This window comes from Phalacrocorax carbo, chromosome Z, assembly GCF_963921805.1.
Source record: "Phalacrocorax carbo chromosome Z, bPhaCar2.1, whole genome shotgun sequence".
Classification (NCBI taxonomy): Eukaryota; Metazoa; Chordata; class Aves; order Suliformes; family Phalacrocoracidae; genus Phalacrocorax; species Phalacrocorax carbo.
Window position 1 is genome coordinate 12321936 of NC_087548.1, and position 15662 is coordinate 12337597.

The window sequence follows — 15662 nt, forward strand, 5'->3', positions numbered from 1 at the left end:
AGGAAGATAGTGAATGGGATTTTTTTTTTTTTTTTTTTTGCCTCTGTGCTGCTTGTATGCTCAGCTTGTGAAGGAAAGCAATCTGCTGCTCAAGGAGAGGAGCTGTTACACTGGCATGGCTCATCCAGCATCCCCTCTGTGCCAAGCTGGGCCAGTCAAAAACCAGTTAGGTGCTTTGATTGATAAAGCTTTTTGTCCCAAAAGACAAATAGGAGGCAGCACCCGGTCCTCAGGGTCACCTGCGTCATGGAGCCAAGCAGGGTTTTCTGCCAGCCAGCTCTACCTGAGGAAAGAAACAGCTGAGAAAAGGGATGGGAAGCTTTGCTCGTGTCCGTGCAAGATGTCATTGTCTCAGAGACTTTTTATTTTTGCATTGTTGTTTTTTTTTGATGAGGCAGTGCTGCAGGTTGTGTTTCAGATCGAAGCGTTTGCCAACAGGTTTGAAAATCAGAGGAGGGTTGGGAGAGGGTTTTCCTACTTGCCTCTTTGCCCTTTGCTTCCCTCTTGGGAGTGGGAGAGCATCCATGGAGCATCCTGAGGGGTAACAAAGGAAAGGTGGAGTTTGGGTATTAGTTTGCTGTGGATATTTTTTTTTTACTTAGTGGAGAAATGCTTGAATTGTAGAAGCTGTGAAAAAAAGGGGAAGAATTAATGGGAAATACAAAACACAGCAACAGTTTTTTTCAAGGTATGAAACCATTGTGGAAAAAGCTGATGTTTATACCCTGCCACAGCCTGATCCAGCCAAGCACCCTGCAAATGCAGGGGTTTGCACCAAAAACGGTGGGAGAGCCAGTGAGCTGCCTCCCACCTTGGTACCCTCAGGGTAGCTGGCCCCTCCATTACTGGATATTAGGTATCATATTCACAGGGTCAAGCCATGCCAGTCCCCTTGCTGCAGGGCCTCCGAGGGGATGGTGTGCCCTCTCCATCAGTGGTCTTAGGCAGGCAGCAATGGTGGAAAATACATGGAGGTGTTGGCAACCTTGGTTGGCAGGGCCACCCTGGCTAGTTCTAGGGCTGTAAAAACTTGATTTCTCCTATTTAAAATTACCCTGAGCTGTGGAGAGAGCTTGAGGTACCAGCCCTCACATGGGTGCAAGGAGGGCTGGGAAGGGCTCATCTCCCAGCATTCTGGGAGGGCACAGCTGTCCTGGTTACTGCTTTTAATCAATATCCCTTTGCAAGAGACATGTCCCCTGTCACTGGCTGATGGAGAAGTGTGTTTGGGGAATAATTTGCTTGGTGAGCAAGTGCAAGGATTCAGTGAGTGAGGTACCAGCCTTGTTTTCCTAGTTTCTACCCTGCCAGGTGGGTAATGAAAAATCTGATTTGTGGATGATTTGAGAAAAACTGCCACTATTCATCAGATGAATTATTTGCGAAGCCTAATTCAATCAGCTCACAAACACCAGGGGATGGCAGCACTGCAGCAGCCAGAACTTCTCTGACCCCAGACCCCCTTAGCACACTCAGCCTGCTTAGCCCAGCCAGGCACCCTGCAAATGCACCCAAAAATGAACCCCACTGATGTCAGCATGCTGGGAGCATGCCCAAGCCACACTGAGCTCTGCTTTGCTTGACTTCTTGGCATCTTGGGGGATGTCCCTGTCCCCCAAATCCAGCCAGTAGAGGGAAGCACACGGTTTGGTAGGGCCAAGCCTAGATCAGCCATCCAGCTGATCTTACGGTGGTGGTGTTTGGTCTCTTCTCGAAGGGACAAATGTCCTGAGAGAGGATGCCACGGTCATGTGTGCTGTACTCGCATGAGGGTGTCTTAATTCTTGCCAAGGTGAAGGTTTCCTGCCACAAGCTACCCCCGGTCTTGGCTCTTGCTGTCCCTACTGGCTGCCAGCATGGAAAAGCCATTGCACAGAACCTGCTTGCTCACAACAGGGCAGCCTGGGAGCCTGACAGGGAGAGGAGAAGCCTCCGGCAACAGCCAGGAGGAGCTGGGTAACCTCATGCTCTGGCACATCCCTGTGTGCCCAAGGTCCCCAGGCTGAGACCCATCCCTGCCTCCTCATGGCAACCCACCCATGCTGTGGGTTTTAAACACCTCCTTCCACCCCCTTGGCAGTCCTGCGGGAAGCTCAGCGTCCCTGCGAACCCACAAGGGAACACTGGAGACTACCCAGAGCCAGGAATATCTATGCGGTCCCTGCTTGCACGTGGCATTTCTTGGCAGAAGAAGCAGCTCCCCTTTCTCTGCTCCACCTCCCGTTATCTTTGCAGGGTCTGATTTATGCACAGCACCTTGGCAGGCAGGACCGAATGAGCACTAATAGGATCAGATGGATGTCGAGCTGTCGAATACCGTAGGGCCTGATTCAATCAGCGTCTGCTTTCTCCCAGGCTCTTCCTTTCAGGATTTTAATAATGCCAGGGCTTGGCACCAGAAGATGAAGCCGTCCGTGGCAGAGGCAGTGGATCTTATCAAGACCGCTGCTGCATGAGCTAGCCATAAATGCAGTTGCCCCCCAGAGAGAGCCAGGTGATGCTTGGCCCAAGCATACCCCCGCATCAAACAATATATGGGCTGACCCACAGCCAGGGGGACACCCTCATCCCCTTCCCAGCGCTTTGTAATGGTGGGTTTGAGCCCCAGCGTGCCGTTTGCACTCCCTTTCCCCAGCTCAGCAGCACCTTTCTGCTCAGGGCACATAGCAGCTCTCATGTTGCAGTTTACTCTGGGAATTATGATGATGTGCTCTGGGAATTATTATTGTGGAGAGATGATGATGATGACTTCCTACATAAGCATGTGATGGGGTGTGTACCGGATGCTTCTTGCACTATTGTGCCACCTCACAGCAGCTCCCTTAAACCTGAGCATGGGCATTTCCCAGCTGTTTGGGATGCAGCCATGTCACATCGGGCGGCCACTGACTCCCCGCCACCCCACCAGCACTAAGCTCACTCTGAAACTCAAGCAACTTTGAAGTCACACTCCTCTCACTCCTCTCTTTCTGGAAGAGAGGCTGGTCGTTTCTCTGCTGCCAGAAGAGAGATGGGATATTTGTAGTCTAAACAGGTTTTTTTATTCTATCCTTTTGGCAGAATCTCCCCTTCTGTCTCCTAAATATAAAACATTAAATGTTTAGGGTATCCTTTATTTTTCTCCTGCTTTTAAGTTTGTAATTCAAGCCAGATTAGCATGGTTTCCTCTTCTGTTTTATAGCCACATCCTGGCCCCAAGTGAGCTCTCCTAATGCTCTCAGATGTTCCTCTAATGGCTTACCTAGGCTGGAACTGGATACCCTTTCCTAATGGATTGCTAATAGCCTGTTTCTGGTTTTACAGGCTCCTTCAGTTAACTCACAACAGCAGCGATCACCATGCTCACACATGTGATCTCCCCACAAGCATGTCTGCACGCTCCCCCCTAGATGCAGGCGGGTGGCCAGGCACTATCTCAAGCATCTTTGGGGATCCCAGGACAGGTCTTGCACCCAATTCGCTCCCACTCCATAGCATTTGCTGGAGCAGGATTTCCCCTTTTCCCAATTTTTGGGGGGGAGATCTCATGCACTGAGCACTGACCAGCTTGGTGCACATCCTGGGAACATGGCAAAGCTCAGAAGGTATTTCTTAAGCAGCGTTGGAGCTGGTGGCCAGGCCGAGGGAGGATTTCCTCCAGTGGGTTGCCAGCAATTAGCAGATGCCATTGCAAAGTCTAATTGAACCCATTGGCCGTGCTGACAACATGAAATGTTAACGAACCGTGAGGCGGGCTGCGCCTCAGATCTTGAGATTTGCAGTAAAAGGTCATGAGATATTTAAAGCTAATAATGTAGTTGGGTCCTCTCCTTCCTCTTCTGTTTTGGAAGCATTAAAGCCACATCGGTGAGCATTTGCAAAGGCTGGAAACATCCATCTTTAGAAAAGCAAGCAGAGATTCTCCCACCATCCTGGAGTTTTAGGAGCTGGTGCCACAGAGCCCCTGATGCAGGTGTCTGTGCTGGCTCCGCTGCTGAGCAGCTCCAATCTGGGCAAATGATGGGGATTTAGGGACAGAAATGGGCAATCTGTGGACATTGCCAAACATTTAGTAGTTGGGTTCGTTGGTAGGAGGAGGGCATGGTCATCTGGGCTGGCCACCATCACTGATGTGTTGGGGTGTCTGCCAGGGTGAGCTCAGGCTCATCTCACAAGGCAAAGCAACACTTTTCAGTCAAATAGGTGAATCTCACAGGCTGTCTCTGGAAGTTCCTGCCTTGGGGCAGCCTGAAATAACCTGAAAGTGTGTGCTAATTTGTATCCTGCCTGTGATGAGCAAGGGGGAGGGATGGTGCTGGGGACGGCAATTAGTGCCACCGCCCGCTGCAGCTGCATCCCCGCTGGTGTGGAAACAATGTCACTTTGCAGCAGGTGCACTTTTTCGTGCCCATTTGCATCCCCCCCGTGCCTCTGCCATTTTGCCTGCACTCCCCCTCTCCGCAAGGCAACCTTGGCAGGGAGGTCACCCAGAGTGAGCTGGGTTACAGCTTCACGCCTGGTAGATTTTATTGTGGCACTTCTCTCCCTTTCCCTCCCAGCTGCAAAGTCAGTGATTAAAAAAGAACGGGAGAAAAAGAAGGAATTAATAGGTGGGAACAAAATGTTGATGCTGTAATAGTGTTGCTTGCAGCTCAGTGTGGGACGGGCAGGGCTGGAGTAGGGTGTCTTGGAGGAAGACAGAGGTGGGAAATGCTCAGAAATCACCTTTTCCTTCCCACCCCCAGCTCCAGGGATGGAACCGGGCTTGGGACCCTTGCCTGGCACTGCCTAGGTGGTCTCAGCCCCAAAGGGAATTGCTAGTGACCTAAAACTACTGAGCACCCGGCAGGATCAGGCCTCCAGAGGCAGCCCTGACAGTGCCACTGAGGCCAGACACGTGCCTGTGTGCCTGTGCTCACCTGCATGCTTGCACAGTTACACATGGGCAGGATAGTGCCGGCAAGCTTTGCTTTCCCTGCCTGTGTGCAGACCGTGCCAGGCAGGTGCCTGTGCCCCGCAATGCCTACACACAAGCTGCACCCAACTGCTTTCACCCCCAGCCCACTGGAGCAGCGTGGCAAATGCAGGCAGCAGATGCTCGCGCTGACCAGGGTTAGAACTGTTGCTGAGCCCTCTGAGCATCCCCGATCCCATCCTCCCCACAGCCGCAAGCGAAAGCGAGCCCTGCCAGTTGTCACTTGGCAGGAGGGGACAGCGCATCCGGAGAAAGAGTCCTGTTATTAACGAGCTTACAGCTCCGCTTTCAATGATGCTCTTTATTTTAAGCCAGAAGGGAGCTGTTCAGCCACATCTGGTGTGACACAATCCAGGCTGCAGAGGAGCTCTGCGATAACTTGTCCTCCCAGACCAGCAGCGGGGCTGAGCTATGTGCAGCAGTGGCACAGCAGCCTTTTCAGGGTGGGTGACAGCAGGTACCGCAGTTCAGACCTTGCTGGGCACATTCACTACCCAGCTGGCAGAGAATAAGGGGGGTCATTCACTTTTCCCAACATTTTAGTTATTCCAGAGTCCAGGCAGAAGATTTTGTCTGGGGTTAGCCCAACTGGTTCCTGCAGTGCTGCGGAAGGAGGAGGTATGTGGGGGCTCATTTATTAGTAATGAATGTCAGACCTATTCGCTCTCCAGACGTGGCTTTGAAAGGGAAAAAGCAAAACATTTTTTTTCTTCTTGGTGACATCTTTTCACAGGCTGCAGCGGCTGTTTGCAGTGACCCTCCGGCACTTCCCAGCAGCGAGGCAGATTGCTTGGGGGTTATCCCTGATTTTGGTTTACCCTGTTCCCCAGCGCAGGTGGGAGCCTGCCAGGATACCCCTGTGATCACGGGGACTGAAGGCACCTGAAACAGCAGCTACTCATGTAGCATGAATCAATGCAAAACTCCTTGCAGCCAGGTGGCAGGATCTGGCCGCTTGTGCAGGGAAAAGGCGCTAAGAAATTGAGCCCACTGGGGTGCCCCATTCCCTCCCAGTTCCCATTTTCCCCATTATCCAGGATAACCTGGGGAGCATCCAGAGGTGGTGGAGGCTGCAAGGACACGAGGTGCGTGGCAGACCCAGGCTGTGCTTTTACTAGGGGTTTCCTTCCACATTCCCCCACTCACTGTGGGTGGCACAGGCTGTGTGAGCAGATCAGCTTCACCCTACAATAGTTGGGGTGCTCCTTTTATTTTGGAGAAGGCAGGCTCATCCAGGCTCGATACAACAGGCACATAGCCTCCGTCCTGGCATGCACAGAGGTGTATCCCTGCCGTGGGACTGAGGGGTTCCAGCACCCTATCCCCATATTGCCAGCTTCCTGGCAGTGGAGCACCCACTTCCCACACCGGGAGCTGCGCTGAGGAGTGGGAGGTGTTCAAGGAATGGAAAGCAGAGCCACTGCCTTGAAGGGGGAGCCTGCAAACACATTTTCATGTGTGATGCAGAGAAGGAGGCATCTGATCCCCCTTAGTCCCTCTCCACCTCCTTCCAACACCAGCTGCTGAGGCAGGGCTGGTTGGGGTTTTCTTCCCCCTCCCATCCCCTTCCAAAGGCCACATGGGCTTCAGACCTGCCTGTGCATCACCCTGTTCACCCTGGACCAGAAACAGAGTCTGGGTGGAAACAGAGCATGGTGACCTTTTTTACTGCCAGGGCACCCTGGCAGGGTGGGCTGGGAGCAGTGGGAGCAGGGTGAGGGATCCCTGGGATCAAATGGTTTCCTTAACTCCTGCTGTGCTGAGCACTGAAAGGCAGTGCCACCGGTCTGCGGACAGGGACTGGGACAAGGATACCCATGGATGTCCCCTGTTGGGGTGCGTGGTGCGGATGGCATTTGTGGATGTCTCCAGGCCTCCAGCACATGTGCCGGGGGGACCACCATGGACAGGGGGAAAGCACCTGCCCTGGGTGCCCTGGTCTGTCCCCATCCCATCAAGGCGGCACCAGCCCCTGGGCTCATCCTGGTCCTCTGGGCTGTGAGTGGCCACTGGCTGTCCCTCAGCAGCCCCGTTATCTTTCCAAGCAGGCTGCCTGGGGTATGCAGCCACAGCGGGGAACGGGATCCCAGCCCATGCTGTCCTCAAGAAGCTGTTGGCTGAATTACTGGGTTCAAGGGCTTTTTTTCATTTCTTTCTCTCTCTCTCTTTTTTGCAATGCTAATAGCTCTGCATTGCACTGGCTACTGATCCCTCATTAATCTGGGCAGTTCTTCACAGCCAGCCTGAGTGACTTTTGGCAGGTGCACAAAGGCAGGCAGCGACACACAGACCCCCCTGGCCAAAAAAATTACCATGCACAGCCTTCCTCCAACTTTTGTCTCTGTGTGGCGGGGACGCGGATTAAAGAATTTCTCCCTCTGCCTTTGATGCTGTGTGTCCATCCATCCCTCCAAAATCTCCCCAGTGTCCCCCCCACGCTCTCCCTGTCTGTGTCCAGTTGGACCCAGTCCCCATGTGCTTTCCCATACACTGCTGCAGTTCTGTGCTGAGCACCCGCCCAGGCACTTTCTCACCCACCATGGCAAATGTTGGATGTGTCCCCCAGCTGCCCAGCTCTGAAGTGCTGCATGCAGACGTCGTATGTGTGGGGAGAGATGGACGGTGTCATCTATGCCTTCTCTTTTTGTCTGCTGTTTAAAGAGGAGCTTAGGGCAGCATCCTCCCAGGTCCTTCAGGGAAGATCCTCCAGGGCCTCCAGCCTGGGTCCTGGGGGAACATCCTCCCCCAGGCAAGCCACAGCCTTGACCCCATTGTGCCTGTGATGTCCCATCTGCAAACACTCAGCTGCAGGCTGGCTGCAGCTGGGGAGAGGCAAGAATTGCTCCCAAGGGGAAGTGCTCAGCTGGGAGGAGTCTTTGGGCTGGAGAAAATACTCTGGATGGAGCAGCACCAGGAGGACCTCAGTGGGGCTGGCCTGCCCACAGCCTGCTTGCTGCGGGGCTCAGCAGACATCCAGGGTGCTGAAAGACCTAGAGGGACCCACACCAGCCAGTTAACCCCAGCATCTTTCCAAGCCCTATGCTTATTCCCTGCTTCCAAGGCGCACCCAGCCAAGCACAGACCAAGCCAGGAGAAGCAGGCTTGCAGAGGGCTGGCAACTCACCCAGCAAGGTTTCATTAATTGTCATTAGGAATTAATTGAGCTTGATCACCTTGACATTGCTATTCAAATTGCTGGATGCCACCAAACAGCTCTGTGTTGCATGTACAGTGCTGCACATGCATCCCAACCCACTGTGCCTGCAAGCAGCATGCCTGTGAATAGTGACCAGAGTCAGCAGCAGAGGAAGGGGACAGCATGAATCCCAGGGTCTGGGTGGCAGAGACAGCCTCACCGTGCTTCTAGACTGCAGGAGGGATGTCCTGCTGAGCACAGTGCTTTGCGTGGGCCAGGTCATTCATGGCCTGGTGGGTCTCCTGTTCTGCCTACTCATCCTTGGTGCCTGGGCCATGAAGGTGTGTCCCTATGAGAAGAGGATGCAGAAGCTGTCTCCTCAGCTCTTCCAGGTGCAGCAGTGGGTATCAAAAGCCCATTGCCTCCAGGGGCCCTGATCCAGCTCAGGTTTTGGTCCTGGGCTGAGGAGGGCTGGAGCTTGGTAGGGTTGGTGGGATGGGTCTCAGCCAAGACCCCTGTGGGTTGGAGGATGCACGGCTGTGTCCTGCAGGAGGGACCAGTATCTTCCTCATCTTCTTTTCCCCATCCTCCCTTCTGCCCAGTCCTCACAGGATTCCAGTTTTCACCTATCCCATAAATGAAGTGGGCCAAAACTCTTTGCTCCCTTATAGCTGCCATGGGGGGCAGCCAAGCCTGCCTCCAGATGTGCTCCTGATCTGGGACTCCTGCAGGCTTGGGCTGGGTGATGTGAGCAGCTGGGAGCACAGAGCCTGAGAGCCCTGCTGTGCTGGGCAGCAGGCTGTTTGTGGCCCTGGGAGAGGGAATAGGGAAGGAAAGGCTCTCACCTGGAGCAAGAAGGAAAAAGCTCCCTCCTCCCTGGTAGGAATTCCCCAGAGTGGCTGTAAAAGCCAGGGAGGCTGCAGTTTGTTTGCCAAGGGGATTAAATCTATCGTGGGGTGTTGTATGAGCTGTACTGGGATGACTGGAAAAGGGCTGGGTCTTTCTCAGGGTGGGTTCCTGCTTTTCAGGTACCCCTGCAAGCAATAGGGTGATGAGATTAACCATGCCAGGCCATCACACAGTTCCCTGGTGTGCATACCACCCCTGCACGTGTAAAGCCACAGTGCCAGGGCAGGGGTGTCCCAGGTACTTCTGGGCACCCTGACAATGCAGCTTTTCTCTCTTTGGGCTTCAGGATGTGATCAAAGACCAGGCAGAAGTTTTTGGCTCTATCTTTCTCCTGTCATTGAATTGAATTCTTAATAAAACTCAGCTGTTGGTGCTCCCTGGGGCAGTGGTATCCTATGCCTGGCCTTCTGCTAGGTGGCTGGGGAGATGTGGAGGAACCCATGTGGGTTGCACCATGAAGTTCCCCATCCATGAATTGCTGCTTGTTCTGCCTGAGCATGAGCCCCTGGCTGGGCACTGGTGCTTGTAGATGGCCTGCAGCAGACCCGCACCATCCGTCACCCCCCACAGAAGCTTTGTTATCAACATGTGTCTGAAGAGAAGGTGGTTTTTGTTGGCCAGGGCACGGGGGAAGGATGTCTCCCCCATGCCATGCACAGGCAGTGCAGGGGGAAATTAATCTGGCAGCATGTTTGTCCTTGGGCTCATAGACTGGGTGGAGGGCAGTCTCCCATGCAGTGTCTGCGGGATGCTTCTGCGCTGGTCCCCTCCATGCCTGCAGGACCTTGAGGCCAAGCCTGGCTCCATCCCCAGGTCATTTGGGTGCTGAGCCCACCTCCTCTGTTGCCCACGTGTATTTGCTTACTGGTGGCTGTGTGATGGGGGTGCATTTCTACCAGGCACCTGTCCTTGAGCCAAGCTCCAAAGAGATCAGAGATCCTTGGAAAGTGTGGACACAGTCTGAGGTTAAACCATTGCACCAGCAGCCACATTCCCAGGAGGATGACAGGACCTCCCACGGCCTAGGCAGCAGAGACAACAGGACAGAGGGAATTCTTCTAGGAAAGATGGCTGGACTTGGCTTGATCCTTGTACAAGGGCCCAGTCAGAGGGCTGTAAGCCAAGCCGGTAGGATGCCAGCAGATGCAGAAGCAGGGTGGCCAGTGGCATGCTGGTGGGAGAAGCCTCCTCCCAGCAGTGGCAATGATGCCCAGAAAGCATATGCACATATGCCAGCAGCTGCCCTGGACCTCCAGCTCCCAGCCACCCTAACATGGCCGAGCAGAGACTGCCTGCACATCTGCTAGTTTCTGGTGACCTCTAGAGGAAGCCGCTTTGCTCCTGTACCGCGAGTTTGGAAGTGGGACTGGGTCTCACCAGAACTTTGGCTTAGCTGCAGTTGGAGCATCCTCCCTCTGCATCCCTGTCCTGTGCTCATGCCTCTGCCCAAAACCCTCTAGTACTTCCCAAAGTGTTGTGAAAGTCTCATTACCATTCTCTATCCAAGCTAAACACACTGACTCTCTTACGCCTGCCTGTGCTGGGGGTTCCTCTGACTTCCCTCCCGTCCCCACCACTGCCTGCAGGTTGAGCTGTCAGATGGGACATCACACACCATAACAGATGCCTATGCCGGCAAGGAGTACATCATCCAGGTGGCAGCCAAAGACAACGACATCGGCACATGGAGCGACTGGAGCGTGGCTGTCCATGCCACCCCGTGGACAGAGGAACCCAAGCATCTCACCACAGAGGCCCAAGTCACAGGTGAGTCCCCCCCGCAGTACACACAGGCTGTGCCCACAGAGGGGGGCAACCCAGGAGTCATGGCTGAGGGTCCCCCCCGTACAGCTCCTAGCTCCTGCAAGTTTGGTACCCAGACAAGAAGATACCCCCAGCACCTAGGGGGACTACAGCCCTTCACTGTACACTTTGCCCTCGACCCATGGCCCTGGCAGCAGGTGAAGCCATGGCCTGAGGGATGCTGACTCAGCTTGCTTGGCAGTGGCACCCTTCTCACCAGGATGCTTGGGGTGTGACAACAAATATGGCATTGTTATTATTATTAATAATAACAATAAATTAATATTATTCTTCCCTGGAGTGGTGTTCCCCTCCAGCCCTCCCTCTCCAGTCCTACCCCCCACAAACCTCCGACCCCGCACAATGGCTCGGAGCGATGCCAATTCGGAATGAAAACCACAAAGTTAACAAGCCTCTGTTTCTAGGAAAGGGCTGGGACTGTGTCCAAATGGGCGTTATCAGCCCTCCGTTTCCCAGAAGGGCTGGAGCGGACCCTGCACTGGTTCCCCCAGCTGGCACCGACAGCAGGGCTGGTGGAAGCACTGGTGTGCAGGCAGGCAGGCGGCAACCACGCTTCTACATCATGGCTGTGTGTGTGAGCTGGCCAGATGTGCATGGGTGAAGAGGGGGTGCTCAGCCCCCCCAACGTCCAAGCTCTAGCCCAGCTGATTGTGCAGGTCCCGGCATGCGTATGTAAGCTGTGTGCTGCCAGAGCCATGGCAGAACCTTGGCAGGCCCTGGCGATGCTCCCTGCACTGGGATGCGGTGGGTGCAAACCGTGCTGCTGGTGGGTGGTGGTACCTCCTATATGGAGACACCCCCCTTGCAGAAACAGCAACCAATAGAGCACCTGGGGGTTTCTGGCAGCACCAGGGATTTGCAGGCCCCCATCGCTAGAGGGATAAACCCCTGCAAGGATTGCAGACACACCTCTCTGGTGGCAGGATTTGGGGCTTGCTTCTATACGTGCCTGCATCGTGCTAGATGCAAATACCACTTCAAATGGCACCTACCTGCTCCCTATGCAGGCACATGCATGTCTCTCACACGCGTGTCCCTTGCACACACGTCCCTGTGCATGCAGCTGGCTGCAGCCATGCAGGGCTGGTGTGGGACAACTTGGGTCTGGGACTGATCCTCTCTGTGACACTTCGGTGGGGTCAGAAAGACACTGAGACAGATCATCTGTGGTGCCCAGCAACCTCCCCAGACTGTCAGGCCAGGGGCACTCTGGGGCCCTCTGGATGTGGCCAAAGCTGCCTCGGCCTGACTGACCATCCATGCCCTCCCTGCAATACCCTGAGGGGACAGACACCCCATCTGGTCCCGTACAGCAGAGGACAAACCCTGTGAGCCAGCCCAGAAGCAGCAGCCATGTCTAGCACATTCCCTGGCTGCTGAGCATTTGTGGCCCTGTTGTCATGACCTCTTAGCCAAAATTCCCACAAAGCTGATGCACAGAGCAGCCTGGCTGGGCAGGATGGGGCTGGGAGGGATGATGCCCAGCTCTGCCAGGTGGTAAAAGCATCTCCAAGCAGTAGGTCCAGTGTTAGAGCAGGGAAAGTCTCATAGAACACCATCCCCTGACACAATATCCCAGCCCCCAGGTCAGCCCTAGATGGCATGACGTTGAGAGGGGCAATTTGGGAATGGGATGGTGCTGTGTCCCCAGTGGCAGGGGAGCAGGGCTGCCCTTATGCGATGCATCCCAGGGCACCCCAGCTCCCTCACCATCCACTCTCCCTCCCTGCAGAGACAACGAGCGCTAGCACCTCCTCTTTCATGCCGCCCCCCACCACCAAGATCTGCGACAAGGGGGCCGTGGTGGGCAGCGGGGCCGTGGCAGTGTGTTGGACAGCTGGACTGGTCTTGGCTGCCTATGGTGTCCTCTTTATTTAGTGAGTATCCTCCAAACGAGGGGGCATAAGAGGTGGTGTGTGGGTTCTGAGAGAGGGCAGGGGCTTGGGGACCCCAGAGGCTCCAGTGTGGTTGGGAAGGGGACTCTCCAACCAGGCTCTGTGTGAAGGGTTTCAAGAATGAGCCATTTTGGTTTTTCTTGCAGTTTGTTGTAAATGCACTAAATCTGGCTGCTTTTCCAACCTGGGTATTCTGATGGAGGTCTCCAGAACAGCTTTTCAAATATTTTCTGCAAAGCCTGCAAAGGGGTCGGCTTTCCTTGCCTCATACTCAGTAACCCTCCCCCCTTCCCACTGCTGATACAAAGAAACCATGTGGACATCTAAGGTCTTTGCATAGGGAGGGAAGCAAAATTGTCCAAGATCAGAAAATTCAAGATGCATCTTAAAAATGTCCTTGGCTTGGCTTAGAATGGAGGTGGGAACCTGGAGAGCCCCAAAATGCCCCATCCCTCCCTGGGCCAGGGCTGCTGTCTCACTGCGTCCCCCTCTGCCCTTCCCCTGTGCCCACGCTGCCTGAAGACTGGGAGATCAATCCTGACAGCAGCCACATGTGTTGCTTTGAGGGATAAAGGACACACCGCTTGTCCTTTAGTGCCCAAGAAGGAGCCATCACAAGGCAGCTCCTGTGGGTGCGGGGTCCTTTGCTCCCCTCCAGTTGTGCCACCTCCACGTGTAATGTTAGTGGTGGCAACGGGAGAGGCGGTGGCATGCAGCCAGGTTGGGTGGGCAGGGTCTGGCCCTGGGAGGAGGAGGTAGAGGTGATGGGTTTGGGCACCGGGGTTCTGGGAAGGGGTGAATTTCCCCATGGAAATTCACAGCCGAACCTGGAGTGGGACCAGTGACCCCTCTCCTCCCTGCTTGCAGATCCCTGTCTGTTCGTCCGTCGCAGCCCAGCGCAGACGCCCTCCCACCGCCCACCACCACCACCACCCCTTGCCCTGCCACCCCCCTCCCAGGTTGAGTCTCTTATCTCTTCGATTTTGCACACGTTGAGGACGTATCACGCTTCTCACCATCGCTTCGGAGGAGGACAGAGCCGCCACCGTCCCCTGGGGAGCCGTGAAATCCTCTCCCAGCCCGGAGCGAGGAGATGCACTTGTCCCCCCCCATCCCTGTCCTCCTTTCCCCAGCAAGGTGAAGCGAGCCCGGGCACCATGCCGCAGCTGAGGACCCCACTCATACAGCTAACCCCCCCCACGCCAAAGACGTGCCCGCCTCCCTGCCACCCACCCAGGTGACAGGGAGTGTGACGGTGCACCGAGAAAAGGGGATATGAAAATGGGGGGGGTGGTGAGGGGAATGATGCTCCCAGCTGTGTACCCCCTATGGCAGGAGGGGGTCCCCAAGGTCCAGACTCGCTCCCCCGTGCTCTTGACCGCATGGCGAAGCTGGAGAGGTGTATGGGTGGGGGGTCTTGGTGCCCTCTGAGGGGATGATGGAAGGAAGAACTGGTGGCTTTCACAAGCATGGGGAGCAGGGAGCTGGCAGGGTTTTAACAGAAAAAAAAAGGAAGTTAAACCAATGAAACCCCACCGCCTCTTGCCAAGCGCCTGGAAGAGCTGCCCCTCCGGCTTCCTCCCCTCTCCACAGCACCCTGCAGGAGCCTTTGCCACACCCAACCCCATCCCCACATCACCCCCAAACTTTTAACCACGTTGGATACAGGGAATTGCCCCGTTGACGTTTGTCTCATTCTCCAACAAAAGCAGAATAGCTCTGCTGTTGCCTTTAGAGCTGGAGCCCTGCAGACCTGTCTCCTGCTGTCCCCTGCTGTCCCCCGCTGTTCCTGTGCCTGCTCTGCTCTCCTCCCCATCCTGCCCCAAGCCCTGTTTTGTAAAGACACCTCCTCTTGCCCCTGCCTGGACCCAAGCGCAGTATTTAATACCGTACGTCCTAGTATTCCCACTGTTGACATGCTGTATTTGAATTTTTTATAGATGTATATATATAAAAAAAAAAGAATCAAAAAAAAAAAACTAATAGAGGGGATAAAAAAAAGCTCACACAGAGACAACGCACACACACATGCACCAGAAGAGACGGTCTTCATTAAATGATCATTTCATGATGATTGGCAGCTCTGGGTGTTATTTCCCCTTCGGCTGGAGGGGGTGAGTTCGGCTGCCCGCTCCCGTGCATGGTGCTGGCTGTGATGGGGAGGATGTGGGGGTGGCAGTGAGGGGGACACAGACACCCTGGATCCTGCCCCAGGGTTTCAGCCCATCACAGCATCTCCCTACAGGGTGGGGGGGACCCAAAAACTGGCCTTCGGGACACCCTGAGAAGGTGCAAGGGAGATGCCCACCCCTGGAAACCCCTGGTGATGTAAAGGGGATGACCGTCACCACCCCGAGTAGCACCCATGATGTGATGGGGAGGTGCCATATGTCCCTGTTCACAGGTCCCCAGGGACATGTGTCCCACACTCTGGTCACACCCTGACACCTCTCAGGGAGGTGGGAGGGTGGAGGCCTGCCTGCGCCCCACTGCAGCCTGGAAGCTGGAGATGACACATTGTCCCAATTAATGCATTTTCCTTGTCTGATTAATAATTTCACATTAGGAAAATGCCACTGGCCCAGATGCTCTGAATTAAGCTTCCATCACATGGATCCGGCACGGAGGCAATGGGCACAGCAAAGCACGCTGTGTGGGGGTCTGGCCTCTCCCCATGTGCCTTGCTTGTGAGCACCAACTGGAGCAGAGATGTCATCGAGCTGGACTTCATCGCAGGGCAAAAAATAGCTTGTTTTTTTAAGAAAATTGCCTGCCCAGTGCACCAACAGCATCTCTGCAGCTGGGAGATAGGTGGGTGGGTGGGTGGGTGGATGGATGGATGAAAGGACATGCGGATGGGTGGATGGGTGGATGGGTGGAAGGACGGGTGGGTGTGTGGATGGATGGGTGGGTGGAGGTGAAGTTGCAACAACCCTGGCTCTGC

General features: G+C 54.8%; 1 protein-coding gene across 3 annotated transcripts in view; it reads left to right on the forward strand.

Annotated features, from left to right (window-relative positions):
• Nucleotides 1–14790, forward strand: part of CNTFR (ciliary neurotrophic factor receptor) — a 213182-nt gene extending 198392 nt beyond the window's left edge. For all 3 annotated transcript variants that reach the window (XM_064438191.1, XM_064438188.1, XM_064438190.1), the window contains exons 8-10: nt 10586–10766; nt 12556–12700; nt 13586–14790. In XM_064438191.1, coding sequence (XP_064294261.1) covers nt 10586–10766; nt 12556–12700; nt 13586 — 327 coding nt within the window. In that variant the 3' untranslated portion in view covers nt 13587–14790. The remainder of the gene's footprint in view (nt 1–10585; nt 10767–12555; nt 12701–13585) is intronic.
• The last annotated feature ends 872 nt before the right edge of the window (nt 14791–15662 follow it).